Source organism: Chrysemys picta, chromosome 24 (genome assembly GCF_011386835.1).
Source record: "Chrysemys picta bellii isolate R12L10 chromosome 24, ASM1138683v2, whole genome shotgun sequence".
Taxonomy (NCBI): domain Eukaryota; kingdom Metazoa; phylum Chordata; order Testudines; family Emydidae; genus Chrysemys; species Chrysemys picta.
Window position 1 is genome coordinate 733453 of NC_088814.1, and position 20621 is coordinate 754073.

The following is a 20621-nucleotide window of genomic DNA, read 5'->3' on the forward strand; positions in this document are numbered from 1 at the left end:
CCTCTGAAGGCTGCAAAACCTGCGCCAAAGGAAACAAGGCATCTACTCAGAGGTACTTAAGAAATCCCTGGTGATTTAGGGTTTATTTTAAGTTGCCATATCAAGAAGACATTGCCTAATTGTATTTGAGGCATCTGGGAAGGCTGTGCGGGGAAGATCTTGCATTTAACAGCGCAGGAATGTCTGCCGACAGAGCCGTAAATAAATGCCAGCTCAAGACTGTTATTAGTGGGTTTCTTGCTCATTAAGGTGGAAGTGATTTGCTGTCGCGATTATTCTGCAGATCCTTAAACTGGGCAATGAGTCTCCTTACTGTCCGCATGCCGCCTGCCGCCCTCGACACAGCGAGAGCCAGATCCAGCGAGCTGCTTTGGATTCAAACACTGACTGAGTTGTTAAAGGGTCTTTGTCCCCTTCGCCAGGATCTCGCAGTCCCAGCCCCACCTCCCCGTGCTCCCTATCAGCAGGAACAGCTGAACAAGAGGCATTTGCTTCAGCTCAGCAGTTGGCCAAACTTTGGGGGGGGGTCACCAGGCCAGACACCACAATGTGACTTATTCAGAAGCCAGAGTCTGGGCCAGTCCAGTATCTTGGGGCTTGTTAGCGGGAGCAACAATAGATTTCTCTAGGGCCTTTCACTCCACAGGACTCCAAAGTGCTTTTCAAAGCAGATATCAGTCACGGCGCCCCTCTGGAGTGGGACAGAGCAGCGATTTCACAGAGCACAGCAGTGGTGCACCGCAGTGAGACCCGACTGGAAATTGCAGGAGGATTCTCAGTCGACGGAATGTAATGGCCCATCCGAGTCTGGCCAGGATGCTGGGGTAACAGGAAGTGCTATCGGGTCACAGGTGTGGGTTTTGCAGCTCCCCAGAAGGGAGGCTGCTCCGACAGCATGATACCCGTAAGCAAAATTCTGGGCCATTGGGTCACTCAGTGCTAACTCAGAGGGAAGTGCTTCCCCAGCTCCATTCCCAGCAGTGCCGTGGGTTGTCCCTGGTAGCCTCCCATCTCTGCACCACATAGCGCATGCAGGTCTGCTGAAGCTCTCCCCAAACTCTGTTATCCCTGGGTAGCGCTAAAGATCTGACATACTATTACCAGGCACACACAACAGCTTTGCTGGAAGGTGCTAAACTGCCCCGAGACAAACCTCTGGCTGCTAGTGGAGAAGCTTGACCGGTTGGCTCAGATTTATGCTGCTAGTGGCAGGCAGCATCCAAGTGGTCATGGACCAACCGCGGCCCTCTGCCTCCCTGCCTGGCCAGCCCCCTCGTGCCAATTCATCTTCTCAGACAGGTCTGAGATTCAGTGGCACAGCTGGTTATGTTTTGTCAGTCTGTGGGGAGTTGATCGCCGTCCTCTCCATGGTGCACACACTGACCCGAGGGGGACTGAGCCAGTCACAAGAAAATGGGCACCGGAGGCCACTTCTCGACTCTGCCGTGAGCTCATTCCTAGCGCACCGGCTCCTGGGGGTGCTAACCAGGGCTTTGAGATGCACAGCGCTTTCCGAGGTCTTCATTAAAAACAGAACACCAGCCAAGCCACCTTCTCCAGCACTCCAGGAGCTGCATTATTCATATGGGCTCCTTTCAGATTGAAATGTGTCACTTTCTGCGGCAGCCCAGGTGGGGGAGGCAGTAGCTGCTGTCAAGGGTAGGGATGAGAAAAGTGGCCCCGACCTGGCTCACGGCAGGGGACTGGCCCTTCCAGAAGGGCACAGGCATCAGGAAACTCACTCCAGGAAAGAGCTGGTCCTTTCCCAGGCAGTGTGAGCACCCTGAGGGAGGGGGAAGCGCACCGGGTGAGCAGGTGTGCATAGGCCATCTTGCCCCACCACTCAGGTTCCCATCCCTGCGAGCGGAGAGCCGGACACCATTCTAAGCTGGGTGTTAGACAACAGCCAGGACACACTGCTGGACCTAGAGGGTCAACAGGGCGTTCACCTGGCCCTTGGCAATGCCCTGACCCCATTTCCACAGGCCTCAGGCTACAAATTCCCAGAGGAGCAGCAGGCCTCTGGGAGAGGTACCCTGGGTTGTATTGGCACAGCCTGCTTCATGGGACAGCGGCCACGACAGAGCATCGGACACTAACCTTCTTGAGTACACTGTCCAGCGTCTCTGGGCGGCTGATGTCAAAGCAGATGAGCACGGCGTCCGAATCGGGGTAGGCCAAGGGGCGGACGTTGTCATAATACGCTGAGCCTGCAACAGAGAGAGGGAGGCGAGCTGTTAGTGGAGACATGTTCCACACCCCTGGATTGTACTAGACAGGAGCTAGGCGATCAGTTATTCCTGGAGCCTGGCGAGGGCAGGCCAGGCAGGCAGGCCTGTTCACTCTCCCAGGTGCCAGCATGTTAATTCCAGGCACAGCTGATGGCGACATCGCTACAGAACTGCCCAGGTAATATAATTAATGCCAATCAGTCTGGGTTTATGGACAATAGAACCTGTCAAATTAATCTGATATCATTATTTTGATGAGATTACAAGTTTGGTTGATAAAGGTGATAATGTTGATGTAATATACTAAGACTACTGTAAGGTGTTTGACTTGGTACCACACGACATTTTGATTAAAAACTAGAAGGATATAAAATTAACCTGGCATGTTAAATGGATGAAAAGCCAGCTAACAGATAGATCTGAAAATGGAACTACTGAGCAGGTGTTTCTCTAGTGGGGTCCTGCAGGGATCTGTTTTTGGCCTTGCACTATTTAACATTTTTATCAATGACCTGGAAGAAAACATATCCCCACCACAGTCAGCCGGATTCCCCCCTTTTTTGGGTACATAATGTGCCGTGTTTGGAGAATAGGCCATAGAGGAACTCCCGTTCTGTATTCTGCAGAATTTCTGACGGAGCTGGCAGGGTGCGTGCACTGCTACCTACCCACCCAGCCAGCCCTCAAATGCAAATGTCAGCCATTAACGTCGGCATCCCATCATGTTTTTATTTGAAGTGCGTTCCGTGTGCGATTGTAAATGCCTCAGTAAACAGTAATGGAGCAATCAGCTCACTGCTACTTAAAAACACTGTTACAGCTTTATATTTGGCTTTACAATGGCCTAAGCTTCCGGAGGGGTGAGCAGCAGCTGTTCATTTATGAAACGGGGAAGCAGAGACACCCGAGTCCTTGTTGAATTCACGATTCTTTTTCCCTCTTTCACCAAAAGAATCCCCCACCCCGAGGGTGCGGAAACAGGACACGCTTCCTGTCGGCAGCCCCTTGGGAATACTTTTGGCGGGCACTTTCCCACTGCGAGGGAGGGAGTCCGGACACCCAGGCCTGGTGTCAAATGGCCCCTTGATGGAGCGCAGCGCCTGATGAATTATGGATGATGACAGTTCACATTTCCGGAAGGGTGAGAGGAGAATAGGCTAATTCTCTGCCGGAGTTTCTGGCCATGAGAATGTAGCTCTCCTCCCCCGTCGCTGGCTAAGAGAAGACTCCGCCATACGGGTCAACGCATAGCACCAACCAGGAACTTGGCAGACAAGAGGACAAGGCCCTGCCCCAAACTGCCTCCCATTGAAATATCCTTCTCCTCCATGGAGGGAGGGGGAAATAAACCACCCGGAGCAGGGTTTCCTCGTCTGTGTGGACAGGCTGAGCACGGAGACCTATTCATTCCCTGTTCAGCCCCAGAGAGGGAGAACATTCTGATCTCCCCATCCCCTGGCACCATCAGGGCTCAACGGGCTTTCGGGGAATCCTAGCGGGACACACGTGCTAACCCTGCAGAGCCCTCCCACTATCACAGAGCAGGACACATCAACTCCGCCCAGCCAAGGGCCATGCCAGAACCCCGAGACCAGCCCCCCAGGTGCTGTGCAGGGCTGCCATCTGCTCGCTGGGTGGAGTGCTGCATGCCGAGGCCTGGTACTGAAACACAGCGGAGTTGTGGGCTGCACGTTGGAATCCCCTGAACCATGGAGAGGAGGTCAGCAGATCACAGGACAGACAGGGCAGTTCCACAAGCCAACAGCCCAGTGAGTGTTCAGAAAACCTAGAAGGCTGGGGACGGGGAACCAGACCGGAATCAGCTCGCCATGCACCCTAGAGACAAGGCGGGTGAGGTAACCTGTTTCCGCTAGTGAAAGAGACATGCTTTCCTCGCCCACCTTGTCTCTCTCATGCCTGGGACCAACACAGCCACAAGAACACTGCAAACTGTACGAATGAATGGACGCTGTTACCGCGTAGCTTACGCAGAGCCAGAGCCGCAGGGATAGGCCATGAGGGAGCTGGGGATGGGACTGTACAGAGGGAGCGGCACCTGACAGCTCCACCGTGCGTCTGCTAATCTCAGACGGGCGCCGTTCATTAGGGTCACATCTGTCCCAGCGTGAGCCCCATCTGGGGAGGGGTCTCCCATTCTGGGAGCCCAAAACGCCTTGAGCCGGATTTTCCGGAAGTCCTGAGCACTCCGGACTCCTGGGGACTGGAGGAATTCAGACTCACTGCAAAATTCAGCTTAGGGTGGCCCCAGCCAACCCAGCTCCAGCACAGGGCACCCGCTTTTGAGCAATCGGACTCGGATGCTGCAGTCTGGGCCAGTTAAGGCTCCTGGCCCAGGAGGGAGAGTCCCCACCAGCCTGCACGCGAGAGCCCCCTGCACATCGCACCTAGAAGGTGGAGGATGCCCAGCCAGCGCCCCAGTCACAACACCAAAGCAGCAGGGCAAGCCAGCTGCCTGTGCTCCCACCTGCCATGACTGCCCGAAAGCCTGGCCCGCCCCTGCTGTGCCCAGTGGGAAAGGGCTGTGGGAGCACGCGGCTCGTCTGTGGAGGAGGCAGCCGGCATGCCGAGAAAGCAGCGGAAGCCCCCGGAACGCTGAACCCTGCGGATCCATCCGGAGAGTCCTGGCCCAGCCTTAGGCCCGAATCACCTTGTCTGTGGCTGGCAGATCTGGCACCAGCAAATCCCTCCGTTCCCAGCTGTCCCCGGAGCACCAAGCGGACCCTGCTCCCACTGAGTCAGAGGCTGCTGGTTAAGGTAGCCAGAGCCCAGCAGGGCTGAGCTCCGCTAGGCAGCCGGTTTCCAGACCCCTCTTCCAAAGCCACTTCGGCAGCTCGAGCTCTGGCACAGATAGACACAGGCTCTGCTGTCAGAACAGGTCACGGGGCCCCCCCGCTGCACTGGGACCCAGCACAGATCTCTGTGCGCTCAAAGGAGCTTGGACAGAGTCTGCATAGAGCCTTTATCCCCCTGTGTGGGCAGGACTGCACCCTCGCCCCCCTCCCCCCGCCCCACACACCCCCTTGTTAGAGTTCCCAAGGTTTAAATAAAGGTCTCCGGATGCCTCCTCCCCTCTTCCAGTCTGGGCGACTTTCCCTTTTGTGCAGATTTCGGCTCCTCTGAGCACAGTCATTGCTACAGCAAACTGTATCATAGCAACATGCCATTTCCTGCAGCGGATCCCGCGGGGCTGCGGAGCACGCCTGGCTGGGCGAGGATGCTGAGTAATGGAGCACGGCCCTTTATTTAGTCTGTGCACCACCGGCAGCGTCACTACCCTCCCGAGTCACACACATTTCGGCAGCTTCTCCAGCCGCGTGAGCATGCGCTCGCTGTTGGGGGCTGCCAGGGCAGTGGGGGCCTCCTGCTGATGGGGAGGAGGCTCCAGGCCAGAATGGCCTTCGCACCCCCTGACCTGCTGCTCCCAACTCAGGAGCTTGGGAGAGGCACAGAAGGAGAGTTTGGAGTCACACCCGTTTTCACTCCTGGCTGGTCCAGAAACCCACCCGCTTTCCAGAGTCCATTCCAGCCGTGAACGGCAAGGGCTGGAGCAGTCTGCCTGCCCTAGGAGCCCCGAAGCCAGAGGTGTTCTGAGGCAGAGCAGAGGAGGGGCTTGGTTTCATATCTCCCTAAGACCCAGACTTTCCGATGGTCTTTTGGGGAAACGCCTCTCAAATTTGCCTGGGGGCCATTTTAGAATTTCTGCAGCCAACACTTTGACAACCAAAGGCCCTGGTTCCCCCAACGCCGACTCTGGCTTTGATTGGCTCGCTGACCACGCTACGCCTTTCAAAGATTCCAGCGAGACGCCCTGGAGACCTGCGGTTTAGTGCTTTCAAACACATGCACGGGCTCGTGGGCCTGTGGAGCCGACCTGCCTAGGACATATTCCCTTCTGGACCCAGGTCTGCAGGAAATAAGGTCGATGGGCATCTGTCCATGATTAACTAGACTGAGTCAGCCTCCCAAGTCACTGTCAAAAATAAAACCAAGCGTCTGAAATTCAGAGGTGACTAGCTCCTCTCCTTAGCAACGCCATGCCAGAGTGGTGACTCAGCCGGGAGTCTCCCGTTGCTGGGCACGGGACTGCAAGGCGCTGGGGCCTTTACACCAAACAGTGCTAAGCTCCGTTGGTTGCGTCTCAGCTGTTCTGAGCCATAACGAGCTGCCGAGCCCGGGGCCCCTCCAGCCAACACTAGCACGTTCCAAGCTGGGACAGCGAATACGGCGGCAGAGCCCCAGCGGGCCGGGCAGGAGGCCCCCACCAGCTCCAGCTTGGTGCCGAGGGGCCAGAGTCTTGGAGCCTCACACTCGCCCCAGAGGATTCGCTGTAAACTCTCCCTCCAGAACCCACAGATGCTGCAGGGCTTCCTGGAGTCCTGCCAAGAACGTCCTTTACAGAGCGAGGCAGCAGCTCCAGCCAGCTCCCTGTGCCGAGCACGAGGCGCCAAGCCAGCCCACAGATTGCAGAGCCTGCTGCGAACGCCCCCCCCCCCTTCGCTAGAAGGGTCCCAGCTCCCAGGCACTGGGCACGCAAGCCCACTAGCTGAGCACCCTCAGCCTCCGCTTTGTGCGGGGACGGGGCTCGGCTCGTTTTTCACGCCTGGTGCTCACAGAAGGCCCTGGCTCTGTGCAGAGGGTTCACACCATTTCTGCCAGTCCTGGCATGGCAGCCGGCTATGCAACGCTCCAGTTCCACTCCCAGCTCAGATCGCATAGGGGAGGCCGTGTGGCCATAGCCGTAAACAACCCCCAGCTTCCCAGCACACAGCCACCCTGCAGCCCCCACCCCTCTGGTCAGCATTCGCACCTTGCTTTAATACAGGAGCTGGATGGGAGATACCGCTTGGCCCTTAGCTGGGCAGCGGGTTCATTCTCTAGCCGCAAAGGCTGTGAATCCACAGGCGTGACTCGGATACACAAACATCCCCCCAGGCGGGCTGGGAAACCCTGGGCGTTTGGGGGACGGATGGGGACTAGCGGGAGAACAAAACTCTGCCTTAGGAACAAGCCCAGCATTCAATCACACCGAGCCTGGCCAATCCCGCCGCTTTACGATTCCGAGTCTACAATCCCGGAGTTAATATTACATGACGTGCCAGCTAAACGCAACTGCTTTCCCGGTTGGTCACTGCCCCAGCAGGTCCGGCGAGGATGGAGGTGTTAATAAAGGAGATTTTATTCATCCTGTGAAAATCCCAACATGCTTTAGAAACGCACGGGATAAAGGAATACTTCACCCAGCCCCCCTCAGGCTGGAAGACAACAGCCATATGACAGCACCCAGCAAATCTACAGAGTCATTTGGGACGGGGAGTAAAGAAGGACAAGACTGAGGAAGGATGGTCAGAGCACCAGTCTGGGGCTTAGGAAACATGAGTTCAGTTCTCACCGAGTCTCTCTGCCTCGCCACTGGGATAACGGCCCCGCTTTCCCAAAGAGTGAGTGAGGACAGATGCATGAAAGATTGCGAGGGGTCAGACAGCAACAGGGGCCAGGTAAGCGCCTCGGCGACTGCGAGGGGACCCCAGCAGGACTGACCAGGTGGGATCTGTGACGGCCACATGTGGGCAGCAGCCCATCAGCACAATGCCCCCTAGCATCACCGCAGGGCAGTCATCCACACCTATTCAGAGGGAAGAGCACCCCCTGCTGGGGAAAAGACCACTTCCTGCAGCACCCAAGTCTCCCCTTGGGGGTCTCCCAGCCAACTGTGCTCTGAGCATAGCCCTGCTTAGCTCATGAGCCCTGGACAAGGGGCTAGCCCACGGTGAAGGGCTGCACAGGGGCAGTGAGGTAGAAAGAGCGAATAGGTGGATGAGCAAAGGCTGTGAGCCAGGGCAGAGGCAGCACAGAAGGTGGCGCGGAGTGAATCTACAGACGCCAGCCAGGTGGCATCCAGCTTTCTGCCACGGCAGCAGCCTGGGAACCCCTCGGCCAGGTACGGAGCTGCACAAGGGAGCAGGACTGGCTCCAAGGGCTCTGGGTGCCACTGGCTGAACCTGCAGCCTCCTCCATGACACAGCCATGCACTGGGGAGCAGCGAGCCACATCTCCCGGCTGCGTGAGGATAGGGGGACCAGACAGCAAATGTGGAAAATCGGGACGGGGGTGGGGGGGTAATAGGAGCCTATATAAGAAAAAGAACAAAAATCGGGACTGTCCCTAGAAAATCGGGACATCTGGTCACCCTACGTGAGGACAGGATGTTCTTCTGGCTGCACCAAGTGGTCCACGAATGGGATAAGAGCAGGACAGGGAGGGAACATGATGCCCCAAGGCAAGCCTGAGGGAAGTGGGCTTCATGCATACAAATTATTTTTTGCAGACCCCCCCCTTCCTGGGCTGCTGGCCCCTCCTCACTCTGCTCACTCCTCAGCTGTGTCTAGAAGGAGAATTCACAGAGACAAGCCTGAACCCAGTGTAAACCCCTTCCTTCAGCTGCCTTACTGTTTCCATCCAGTCCCGGCCAGCAGATGCCACCACCTGTCTGGCCCTTCCTTGCTCCCTTCCTGCCCTCTGCAAAATCCTGCAACTCACAGGTCTGAGCAAAGCCTTTCTGAGCGATAAATGCAGTTGGGTTTTTCTCTCCCGCATCCACCTTTGTGCTTTGAGGTGTCCTTGAATGGAGCCTCCTGCAGCAGGCAGCTCATTTGCATGAGAACGGCACAGATCGTATATAACAGCCCCGCTATTGTCCCCCTCCCAGGACCTGTCCAAGGGGAAGTAAAGAAGTGTAAAAGACCCTGGACTGAAAACCTGACAGTGAATGAAAGGGACAGAAGTGGCAGCCTTCCCAGAAGTCTTTGGTAAACAACGGCCAGGCCAGTCCCCATGGGGAGCTGGGAACCGGCCAGCTGATTTTCTAAGAAATGTTTGGTGCCATTTTCTCTGCAGATGCACTGAGAGGGGACGCCCTCCCCCGTCTCCTGGCAGCTACCAAGGGCCAGCTGAACACCGGGAGAGTGCAGGGAAAAAGCACCCCAGCCTTCAAGAGCTGGTTAAACAGCCTTGCGAGGACACGCCTGGTCCCTTTGTCCCTCCCACTACAGAGTGTGGGGAGTTTTGGGGGTTTGCAGGCTCTTTACTATTTGTCTGTAAAAGGCCCAGCTGGCATTTACAGGAAGCAAGCATGTCATGGGAATCCAGCCACTAGCTTGCCAGCTCGGGATGGGCCCAGCCCTGCAGAGATCCCTTCACTGAGATGTGTGTGCAACGCTCACCAACAGCTACACGAATCCATGTGCACCGACTGCAGACACATCCCCAGATCCTTGACTTCGGGGACTGGCCCGGAAACAAAGCACTCAGCTGTTGGTGATACCAGCCGTTGGACTGGGAGCTTTTTCTGTCCCACTCTCTGGAATTCCTTCTGATGCATCTTCCCGTCTTGCAAAAACTCTCCGGAATACACGTGCTTCCAAGCTGCACATCCAGTGGAAAAGCCATCGTCAGAGCATAGGAATGGCACTATGGGCCCTCAGAACCCCAAGACACCACAGGCCCATTTGTAACAGGGGCAGTGTAGACGCCATTTAATAAAAGCTTCACAAGAGAGGTTGTTATTTGTATAGCACCCGCAATCTGACCGACTCTTTGCAGAGGTGCGGGAAGGCAGGGTCCCTGCCCGAACGACTTTACAATCCTTAAACTACAGAGAAAAGGTAGCATTCAAAGAGAACTGGCTCGATGTCTCTGGAATACGACAGAGCAGAATATTTAAATGTCCCACCTCTTTATAGCTAGAACTGATGGGCAATATAAGCAGGAGGCTAAGAAATTTGGTTCGGTGGTTTGAGCATTGGCCTGCTAAGACCCAGCGTTGTGAGTTCAATCCTTGAGGGGGCCATTTGGGGCAAAAATCTATCTGTGGATTGGTCCTGCTTTGAGCAGGGGGTTGGACTAGATACCTCCTGAGGTCCCTTCCAACCCTGAGAGTCTATGAAATTAGCTCCTGCAGATTTTTATACAGCAGTAGCTGTCAAGTCAGGAAGATGATCGGAGCTTTCGTGCCTTGGCTCAGAGATCAGCTTCGTTCTCCCGATCTGAAACAAGCCCCGTTCCCCCTGAATAAAAGTCAGAGGAATTTCTTGTCAATGGATTCGCAGGCAGCAGCGATATTCCCGAGCAGATTGCTGGGTGCCCTCCTGACCCCAACTCAGCTGGGCACAAAGAGAGGTCCAGGATCCATGACCCCAGCCTAGCGGCTCAGTGCGTGCAGCGGTGGAGAATGCAGTCCCTCCTGATACAAGAAGCTTATTTCAAGCGGTGGCGTGGTGTACGTCCCAGTTCGGGCCAGGAATTGTGAGTGGCAGAGGCAGGAAGCAAAGAATTCTGGTGACAAACCCAGGCGAGCCGGCAGTCAGGGTCCTGCTAATTGGGATAGTGGATCTAGTGAAACAAGGGAGAACAGAAGCAAGAACACTCCAACCTCCACCCTGCTGCAGCTGGAGGCGGTTCCATGTCTGCAGACGAAATGCAGTGCTTGTACCTGGCCCTTCTCCAGCACTTTTCACCCAGAGATCTCAAAGCCCTTCACAAAGTCTTGTTATCCCCATTTTAGTTATTTCTTGGCACTTAAAACAAGCCGGAAGACGTCTATCTGCTACTCTGGGCACCCTAACGTTATTAAACGCAACAATGCGACATAAAGAAACCCAGCTGCAGCCGACCCCTCATCAAAATGCCATCCCCAACACAACCAAACAAGCAGGACTTTCTCAACATGCACCTGCTGACGCATTTCTCGCCTCATCTTGAGACTCCCCCATGAGCGGCATTTACCACAGGGAGACAGGACGCCCAGGGACTTCAGAAGGAGTTTTGGCCAACGACGCCCTGAATTGCTCTGCAGAAGTTACAGCTTAACAAGATCAATTCAGCCACCTTTAGGCCAGTCCTCAGTGGGGAGCTGGGGGAGGCGATTCAACAGCCTAATACCCCGAGGGTCTTAGCGGAGATTTGCGCCTGGCAGGACACTTCTGCGCTGTTGCTGTAACCCCGAAGTCAGCGAACACCAGGCAGAATAAGCGATCATCTGGAAAGCGCATGACTAAGACAACAGCTAATCAGCTCAGACAATTAACCTCTGCTCCTAATTCTTGTGCTGCACATAGAAAAAGCCAACAAGTAAATTACAAACTGGCCCAGCTGGTGGGTTTTCCGAATGGAGGTGACCAGGATGAAGGGGGTGTGGGATTTACCCACTTTGGGGGGGGGCATTTCTGGGCCTCTCGCCGGGTCTCGTTACTGAACAGTTGTCACTCACAGGAAGTCCAGCGTGTGTCGTTATTGGCAGAGGAATCCCCCAGTCGAGGCGAGGCTCAGGGAGCTGGTGCCAAACTCTCACCGTGGCTGTGGCAGCTCACGGAGGGAGAGAACCGCACTGGTTCACACAGCCGCACTTGCTGGGGGCTGAAGACATACAGCAAGCCCAGGCACGTCAGGAAGGAGCGGCTCCAGAAGGTCCATAAGGCGAGCTTTGCTGCACACCACCCTGAGAGACCAGCCCCTTCCCTTCTCCTGGGGAGCACTGGGACTGGGAAGGGTTGGGCCGAGGGCGTTTCCAGACATTCAGCACACTCAGTTTAGGGAAGCCAGGACCAGACCCATCTAAAGCCCCAGGCCCAGCACCTGGGAGCCCCTCTGCAACGTGTGCAGTTTGCTCTGCAGGGTTTCAGTGGAGCAGGCAGGTCTCTAACCCAGATGGCAGCTGTCTCAAGGAGTCCCAGGGAGCAGTTTTAAATGCCCCAGAGCATGTGGTGGTGTGCAGATGGCCTGGCTTGGGAAAGGAGTGGAGACTGGCTCCCTGGGCCAGTGAGAATGGGTACATGAACACAGAGGGCGTGGTGGTCTCTGGTTGCCTGGCTGGCGACGCTCTAGCAGCCAGTTCTCAGAGTGACTGGGCACTGGCTCCAGCACACGCAGCTCACCCAGTTTCTCCAGCCCGATGCTAGAATCACGCTGGTGGCAGATGATGAAATAGACCAATGAGGAAAGTCTCTGGACGTGACCGTGACACATCCGGAAGCCAGGGGCTTTCGGCACCACAAGCACATTCCAGATTCTCCCTGGTGCCTCCTAATCCAGTGCCTGGATTACAGCAAGGAACGGAAGTGGCAAGCCCACAGGTTCCCTCGGCGTAGCTTGGTTCAGGCACCATGACGCTGGGCTTCACAGGGAAATGTTTCTGGGGCCAACCGAGCTCATGCAATTATCTCCCAACGAGCGGAGATGCTCCATGCTTTGAGTTCCACATGTCTAACTGGACAATGGCTGGCAGCCTGGCGAAGAGCATGGGGGCTTCTGCCCGCACAAAGGGCTGGAGCTCATAAACTTGGCGAGCCTGGCATGAAAGGAATGCTGCATCCTCACCATTCCCCAGTGGAGCAGGGTCCTGGAATGCCATGTCGCTCCAGCTCATTCACAGCGAGCTTGACCTTGTGCGATCCGCCACCCCCTCCCCCCCTCAAATCAGGACTCCGGCATTCCCCCTCAGCTCCCACCCCCATGGGCCAGACTGAAGTTTATTCGCATTTCTGGAAGGGAAAAGACGTGGGATTCTTGTTACCAGTCTGGCTGCCTCGGCCCCTTTGCTATTATAAAGATAAGCTACTGCAGGGCCCGGATTCCTTGCTGCTCCAGGGGGCTTTCTGCAGTTCTGTTTATGTCGCCTGCCATGATAGGAAACTTCCCCTCCCCCTTACAGTTATTTGTATTGCTGTGTATTGCGCTAGCAACCCCAATCAGGCGCCATTCAGCCGGGCGCTGCAGATGTGCCGAGGAAGAGACAGTCCCTGCCCCAAAGTGCTTACAGTCCAACTAGAAGAGACACAGAGCTGGGGAAGGGGAGCATTATTCTCCCCATTGTACAGAAGGGGAACCATGGTCCGGAGAGAGCAAGTGACTGGGCCAAGGTCCCACAGGGAGTGTGTGTCAGAGCAGGGAATGAACCCATTGCTCCTAAGTGGCAGCACAGCCCTTAACACCCGCCTCTCACTCCTAAACCAGTCACACTCCCATCACTACCGCCTCTCCAGCCCCGTCCACCAGCAAGTCTCTGCATGCTTTATAGGCCTGTAGAAAGGTTAGTTGCCAGCCCGCCTGCAAGATGGAGAAATGCCTGTCACTGCAGAGAGCCACGCCCTGCCCCTGCCATGTCGGGGCCAGAACCGCATTGCTTGGCAGAAAACTGTCACTGTTGTGCCACACAGCACCCCAGCACCCGAAACCCCAGCGCCCCCTCACTTCACTGCTGCCCGGACCTGCTCCAATCCCATTTACCCCTGTCCTGCTAAATGACCCCTGGGCCATCCCTGCGCAGGGAAATCCGCCTCTGCTAGCATCTTCCCAGACACACAGGAAATCTATTTCAAGCATCAGCATTTCTGCCGCTAGCCCCGCGACTCCCTAAACTGCTGTCCGATTGGTTATTGACCTGCATGAGAATGTGAACCAGCTGCACATATTTTTAGGCTTAACTACTTATTTGTTCGGAGGCAGGACACAAGTACGTTGATGGGGGGCATTGGAGGAGTTATTCTGGGATGAAAGGGCAGCTCTGCATTTCTCCTTTGCCTCAGAGAGCGAGTGGCACTGAACTCTCTCGTCCTTTCCCTGGGACTAAAAGAACCCGCCGTGGTGATCCTGCAGGCACTTGCCCTGGGACTCTGGGAATGAGAAAGCACCAAGAATCCATGGCAAGGTCACCCTTAAACCCCAACCCTATTCAGCTCCTTAATCTCATCAACATTCCTCACGAGCTCCCACTGAAGAGGGATTTGTTATCAGAAGCGGTGGGTTCCCACACTCCAGACCACAGCACAGCAGCCTGCTTGCTGAATGCCAGAGGGGAACGGGGGTGGGGGAGAAGTCCAGATTCACGGTGTTATTCTTGTCCTGAAAGCACAACCACCGAGGCAAAAACACAACCCGCAACCCTGCGCCGAAGCAGCCCCACGGCTGCAAGCGGCAGCACAGGCAGACGGCGCTGCTTAAATCGCCCGAGCCCTGAGATTAGCAGGTCGACAGGATAGGTGGTAAAGGCACCAGAGTCCTAGCTACACTACAACTCCCACTGTCCCTCCTACAGGCGGTGAATTCTGGGGCTCGTTCTTTTCAGCATCGACCGGTGCTGTCTAACTGCCTTTAGGGGGCTGAATCGGAGCCCGTGCAAAGCACGGAGTCAGGCCAGGATCCACGCCAGTTACACAGTTGGCGTAGTTCCCCCAAGCATCAACAGGCAGCCCGCGATGTGCATCAGCAAGGCGTGCCCGGGTCCCGAGCAAGGATAAGCCACCTCAATGCAAACTGCAGCTTTGCCTGTCTGCACGAGGGGGCGCCGTAGGACGAGAGTGCAGTGCTACTGGTGTCAAGGGGTGCTGGCCGTTCGCACCGGCAGCGGCTTTGTCTACACGGGTCTGAACTCCACCGCACAAAGGAGGCCTCGGATTACTTGGCTCACTTCCTGCCCTTTAAGGGGAGAGAACAGAGGGATTAAATCCCAGACCGACCAAACCCCATTGACTTGCTGCTTGTCCCACGGCCTTGGAGAGCGGTTCCCGACCCGTGTGTCATTGGAGGCTGTTTCTCCAAATCCAGTAACCAGAGCAAAGGAGGGCGTGCTGGGGAAGGAACGCTACCACCAGAGCCAGGGAGGAGAAAGGGAGGTGGATGGGAGAAAGTCACTCTGGTGTGAGCTGGCTGCAGTAAACACACCGGAGATACGTGGGGGCAGCAGCGACTGTTGGCAGGGAGTGGGCAGAAGCAGCGTTCAGTTTGCAAACTCTGAGTCACCCCCTTTCAGGATTCAGCTGGAGAGCTCGGTCACCGGGAAGAGGGCAAGCAAAGCCTTTAGCCACTGCACTGCTGGAGAAAGAGGGACTTGCTGAACCCACCAGCCATTCCCATAGAGAGCAAGATTTTCCATAGCTAATCAGACCATTGGGCCTGCAAGGCTAGTGACCAATGCCTGGAGCTTCACGGAAAGCAACCTCCCCACCCCCCTCCAAATCACCAAAGCACAACCAACCTGCCTAGCCCTGTTACCTGGCCAGCCATCAATCCCCCGAGTGGAGACCCGCTCAGAGGCCTGGAAATGTCACAGCCTCACCTCAGCAAAAATGTCCTGAGGGGTCACTAACTTACCCAGCCCTTTTAACAGCTGCCTGCAGGTTCTCGCTACGCCTGGCAGGGGAGGGGGAAAACCCTTGCCCACCTCAGATTTCAGGCACCACTCCTGAGATCTGCGGAGGAAGCAAGCCCTGATGGGGGAGATTATTTACCAAGCCACCAGGGTCACAAGACAAGTATGAGAGTCTCCCAGTGCAACCGGTACTTCCAGACTGTGCCGAACCAGCCTGCACCTGTGCCAACACATGCACCTCCGTGAGCACAGAGACCAGAATGCAGGCGCCATGCGGCTGAAAGGCGGCAAAGCAATCTCTCCTCTGCAGTGAGAGCACCGCAGCTCCCCACTGGAGTCCTGGACCTGGCAAAGCTGTTCCCTAAGCCACGGGCCCCCCTCCCACAGGCAAAATGCTCCTCTTCTCCAGACTGACAGGTGGGCTGTCCCCGCCTCCCCACCTCCTTTCACGCAGGGGCATCAAACTGCTTCTTAATGGTTTCCAAAATGCACATAAAAAAGGCGGGGGGAGGAACGGACGTCCCTGCTGTGCTGTAAAATGGCACCTGATGCGATTTCACTCTCACGCTGTGTCTGGGTGTAGGACCGACGTACAAAGAAACAAACACTGAACACGACTGACGTCTGCCAGGGCACCTGAACCAACCTCTTGTTCTCTTCATTGTTGAATGCATGTTTGAGCTCTCAGGACCTGGGGTGAAATTCCTGGGGACGGGGTGCATAATGCTTGCACTGGCCTCATCTGCACAGGAGGCTTTACCCTCGCTGAAGGCTTTTCAGGGCCAAGAATTCTATTCTAGGCCAGGGCCACCTTCCAACTATGAAAAACTAAATGGAGAGTTAAGGGTTAAAAGATTTTCAAGAAAAAAAAATCCAAGTCTGCAGTATGATTTGGGATTAATTTGATTCTCATCGCTGCATTCACCCTCCAATAACGTTTCCCTAACTAGATTTACCTGTTCCCTTGCCATCTGCTAATGTCAGAGCCTGGATTTGCCACTTAGCAAGAGGGGCAAATTCAGCCTGATAGGCCTACATTAGCCAGCCTCCTCCACACGTCACCTGGCTCCATTAGCCTCAGGCAAGCTGCTCCCAGGAGCTGCACACAAGATCGTTGTTTAGAACACGATTATCAACAGGCATCTCGTGCAGTCAGACGAGCTGTGGCTGCATTTAGCTCCAATAGAGGGAGTTTTCGAACTAGAATGCTCTTGCACTAGTGCCCGTTTCTGGACACGGGACCACCCCGTGCAGCTCTACACACTTTCACAACTACCTAATTGCAAAGGACAAAAATGGGTAGGCAGCTCCCCAGCTCAGGTCTCTTTACAAATCCCAGCAGGGTGCAAGCCCAGGACTTCAGCTTCAGTTACCAGGAGCTGGCGAGTGAGAAAAATATAAAGCACAGTCTCAAAAGGAGAAAAGAAGGAGCTACCCAGCAGCACCCTTCCCTCCTGCGGAGGGTGGAATGTAGCAGGAACAATACTCCCTACCTGGAAGCCAGTTAAAAGGGGCAGCAGGTAGCCCCCAGTCTAGAGACAGAGCATCCTGCAGACTGCCACTTTGCACCAGTGGGGCAGTTAGCTGCTCCAGATCCCATCAGTTCAGCTGCTTCCATTTGCTATTGTGTGAAACTTATTTTACCCAAAGCTTCTGTTGACAAGTGTGTCCAAAGGGAAGTGGAAATTCAACAGTGGCTCACAGTCCATAGCTAAAAATATCAGTTTGATTATGGGGGGAAATTGGTGTGTGTTGCTTTGCAGGACTATTTACTGAAGAACTAGATCTTGAATAGTTAAATTCAAGCTGCAAAGGAAGGGAATTTATCTGGGAAGCTACCTAGTGACCCCTCTCCACAATAACCCATTAACGAAGGGTTTACATGTTTCCGAAGGAGAAGGAGTGAGAATGAATCAAAGTCCGTTCACAGCAAAGAAGAAAGGGAGATAAATGTTGGATAAAACTCACTTTTGTTTAAAAGAAAAAAAGGGTAGAACTGAGTGTGTTACACAGAGCGTGATGCAGGTGTACAACATGTACATACCTCTAAAACCATTTCATCGCATCATTTTCTTTTAACATTTGTAAGATCAAAGCAAACGTTCTGGACAATTCCTAAAAAACACCAAGCGCGTCAAACATGCACTCGAAAGCTGCCGTGTTTAATTCGGAGATGCAGACGCCCACCGCGGAGCCATTGGTCTCGAACAATCATACCCTACCCCTGAGCTGCTGGGGACAGGCCTCAAGGTTCTACAGTTCAGAAACTCCCCCAAGCAAATCCGAGGCAATTATCCTGGATAACAAAACTCAGTATGCACAGACAAAAAGCCATGAGAATGACAGGCTTTTCCGCTCCCACCTCATTCCCTAGCAAGCCAAGTGTCTGATTCACCACGGCACCAGGCTGGTGTAGCCCATGTTGTACCCCACCGTTAACAGGCCCGAAAAGTTTAGCAGTGCAACTTCTGCTGAACTTTTGTTACTGGGTGTTCGGAAGCACTTTATGCAGACACATCAGTTCAATAATTTCCCAGCTCTGAACCATCGCTTTGTGTGTTCCGTCTCCACAGTTTCTGCCTCTAGGTAAACACTGGTAGCTGAAGCTTTTCCACTTCATTGTTTCATCCCTTGCTCTACCACCTCCAACAGCTGCCCTGCCAACCAGTTCACTGTCGCTGCTGCTCCTGCAAAGGGAAAGACCCTCTTTTTTCGCAAGACAGAGGGACCTTTCGGCAGCGCACACTTCTCCCAGGTCAGGAAGCCCTTAGTGAGGACTTCACATCTGCTTCTTGCACAGCAGAGCTAGACCAGCTACCAGGGGTAAACGGTGCTAATCCCACAGCTATAAATTAAGCTATCAGGCAAGGGTGAGATTTCAACATTCGAGAGCGAGGGAATTCCGACTTAAGGTTTCATATGGAATATAATCTCACTTCTCTTTCTGAATGCAACAGTCATCGATAGGAAAAAATAAACAAGAGCTTTAATTAACCTTCCCGGCAGATTTCTAGCACAAGCGCCCAGCCAGGTCTTGGCTAAATTTAAAGGTGCACCCAAATTTGTTTGCTAAATGCCAACATTTTATCAGCACTGCTACAAATAAACCACTTCTGTTGAATCCCGTTTCGTAAGGCTCTCTGTGGTTTAGGAGGGCTGTATTTATGGCTTCCTGCATGATCTCAGCCAAGGACGCAGACAAAAACAAACAAACAAAAACCCAAAACGATTTGTCAAAAGGAAGAGAGTAATGAGAGAAAGGAACCTTCCTGCAGCACATTCCTCACCAAGGTGAGGTCTCCAGTCTTGAGAGCTTTTTTTCCCTTTTTCTTGCTGGCCTCACCTTGCACAGAAGAACTGGTTTTATTATTACGCAATTGTATCCATTATACAACCAAAACAGGAAAGACACTGAGTGCCGTACAGCAACTGAACGTAGTGTAGAGCAGCACGTCTAGGAGGCTGTATTAGTGCAAGCTACAATCCATCTATAGGGGTTACTGTGTCATTTAGTGCATTAGTGTTGGGCCAGACTGGGGAACAACTGGGCTTGTGTGAGGGTGCCGTGAAGCACAGGGCTGCGCAGGGAAGACATGGACACTACCCCAGTATCCGAATGCAGCCAGTGACATTTCTAAACAGCAGTGCAAGTTCTAAGGAACAAGTAGGCATTAGTGGGAAAGCCAGTCGTCGTGAGTGCACACAGCATGCAGAGTGGGTCTACAGCCGCACGCAGGTGTGTAACGAGAATAGACGGATGTGAAGGCTGCCCACACCATGGAGGGAGATTGGTTTGGCCTGGTACAAGGTGGTATAATAACCAGGAGTCACAGGTTTCCAATAACAAGGAAAATCTAGGTTAACTGTCAGGAATAGCTCCTAGGGGACGTGCTCGTGCTGCTTACGGAACAGTCTCCCAAGGGAAATGGTAAAAGCCCAGGCCCTGGAGACATTTACAACTGGATTAAATAAAAACAGCACAAACTGGCAGAAAAATCCCACCCCTGGAGGTAGCTGCACCCTGTTTCAGCTCAGTGGGTTTGGGTTTGGTGAAGCGGGATGGAAATAGAGTTTCTAACCCTCAGGGACTAGCCCCTTGTAATACAGTGTAGGGCATGACCCTGCATTGGCCCGGAGGGGGGGGGGATGAGGAGAGGTAGAAAGGACCCAAGAAACCTCCCCATCTCTAGTTTCTGTGAGAACAACGCAGTTGTCAGTTCAAAGGTCCAACTTCCATTGGTCTTAGAAGAGTCCCAGCAAGGCAAATCGTAGGAAACTATGAAAATACCCACCCTGGCCTCCCCCAATAACCCATCACTCTGTCTCCTCCTATGGCCTGTGGGGGTCGGGGGTGTCACTAATTCTGCTGTATTACTTTAAAACCCCTCACCTATCTGGGCAAGGGGCACTGCCACGATTCCCTGCGTGGGAGGAAGACACAGATCTGCGGCTGGGTCTGGTGTGTGCCCCACACGGGGAAGATCACCCCATGCCAGCACATCAAAGCTGGCAGGCTGCCTCCTCTTGGGGGCAGCTGTCGTGCCCTGGGGAGGGAAGAGCACAGGGTCTGGATGGGGCTGCTGGGAGTAGGGGGCTCTGCAAACCTGCGTGGGGAGCAATGGGGGGATGGGGCAGAGCAGGAGAGGGAATGGAGAGAGTTGGGGGCCCCAACAGGAGGAGTGGGGTGAGGGAAAGGGCGTTCCAGCAGGCAGGAGGGGAAAAGAGGGGTCCCAGTCCTGACTACTGAATCCAGGATGCAACATTCTCATGAACATTTACCAGCCAAGCCACAAAATCTCCCCTGCGCCCCCACCCGGCCTGTCTGCCCCCTCACCTGAGGTGTCCCACATGTTGAGCTCGATGCGCTGCTTGTCGATCTCGAAGCTCGCCGTGTAGTTCTCGAACACGGTGGGGACATAGTTCTGGGGGAGGAGACGAGATGAGCCTGGGTCAGCAGCCCCAGGGAGCCGAGCGGATCCTGCCCCGGCGTCAGCACCGGGAGCTGATCGCGTATTGTAACCGTCCCTGACAGACCCCAGCCAGTGTCCGGCGGCACCGCCAGGCCAGACACCAGCTCCCCCACCCGGACCCCCAGCTCCCCCATCCACAACCCAGTCCCCTTCATCCGCTACTGCACCCCCAGGCCATCACCTGTGCTCCCCCAAATCCCCCACCCAGACCCCCAGATCCCTTCATCCCCCACTGCACCCCCAGCCCCTACCACACCC

General features: G+C 54.7%; 1 protein-coding gene across 1 annotated transcript in view; it reads right to left on the minus strand.

Moving 5' to 3' along the window:
- Positions 1-20621, minus strand: part of RND2 (Rho family GTPase 2) — a 29230-nt gene that overhangs the window by 7503 nt on the left and 1106 nt on the right. Inside the window, exons 2-3 of the mRNA XM_065577963.1 lie at positions 20228-20315; positions 2101-2210 (exon numbers count right to left, since the gene is read on the minus strand). Coding sequence (XP_065434035.1) covers positions 2101-2210; positions 20228-20315 — 198 coding nt within the window. The remainder of the gene's footprint in view (positions 1-2100; positions 2211-20227; positions 20316-20621) is intronic.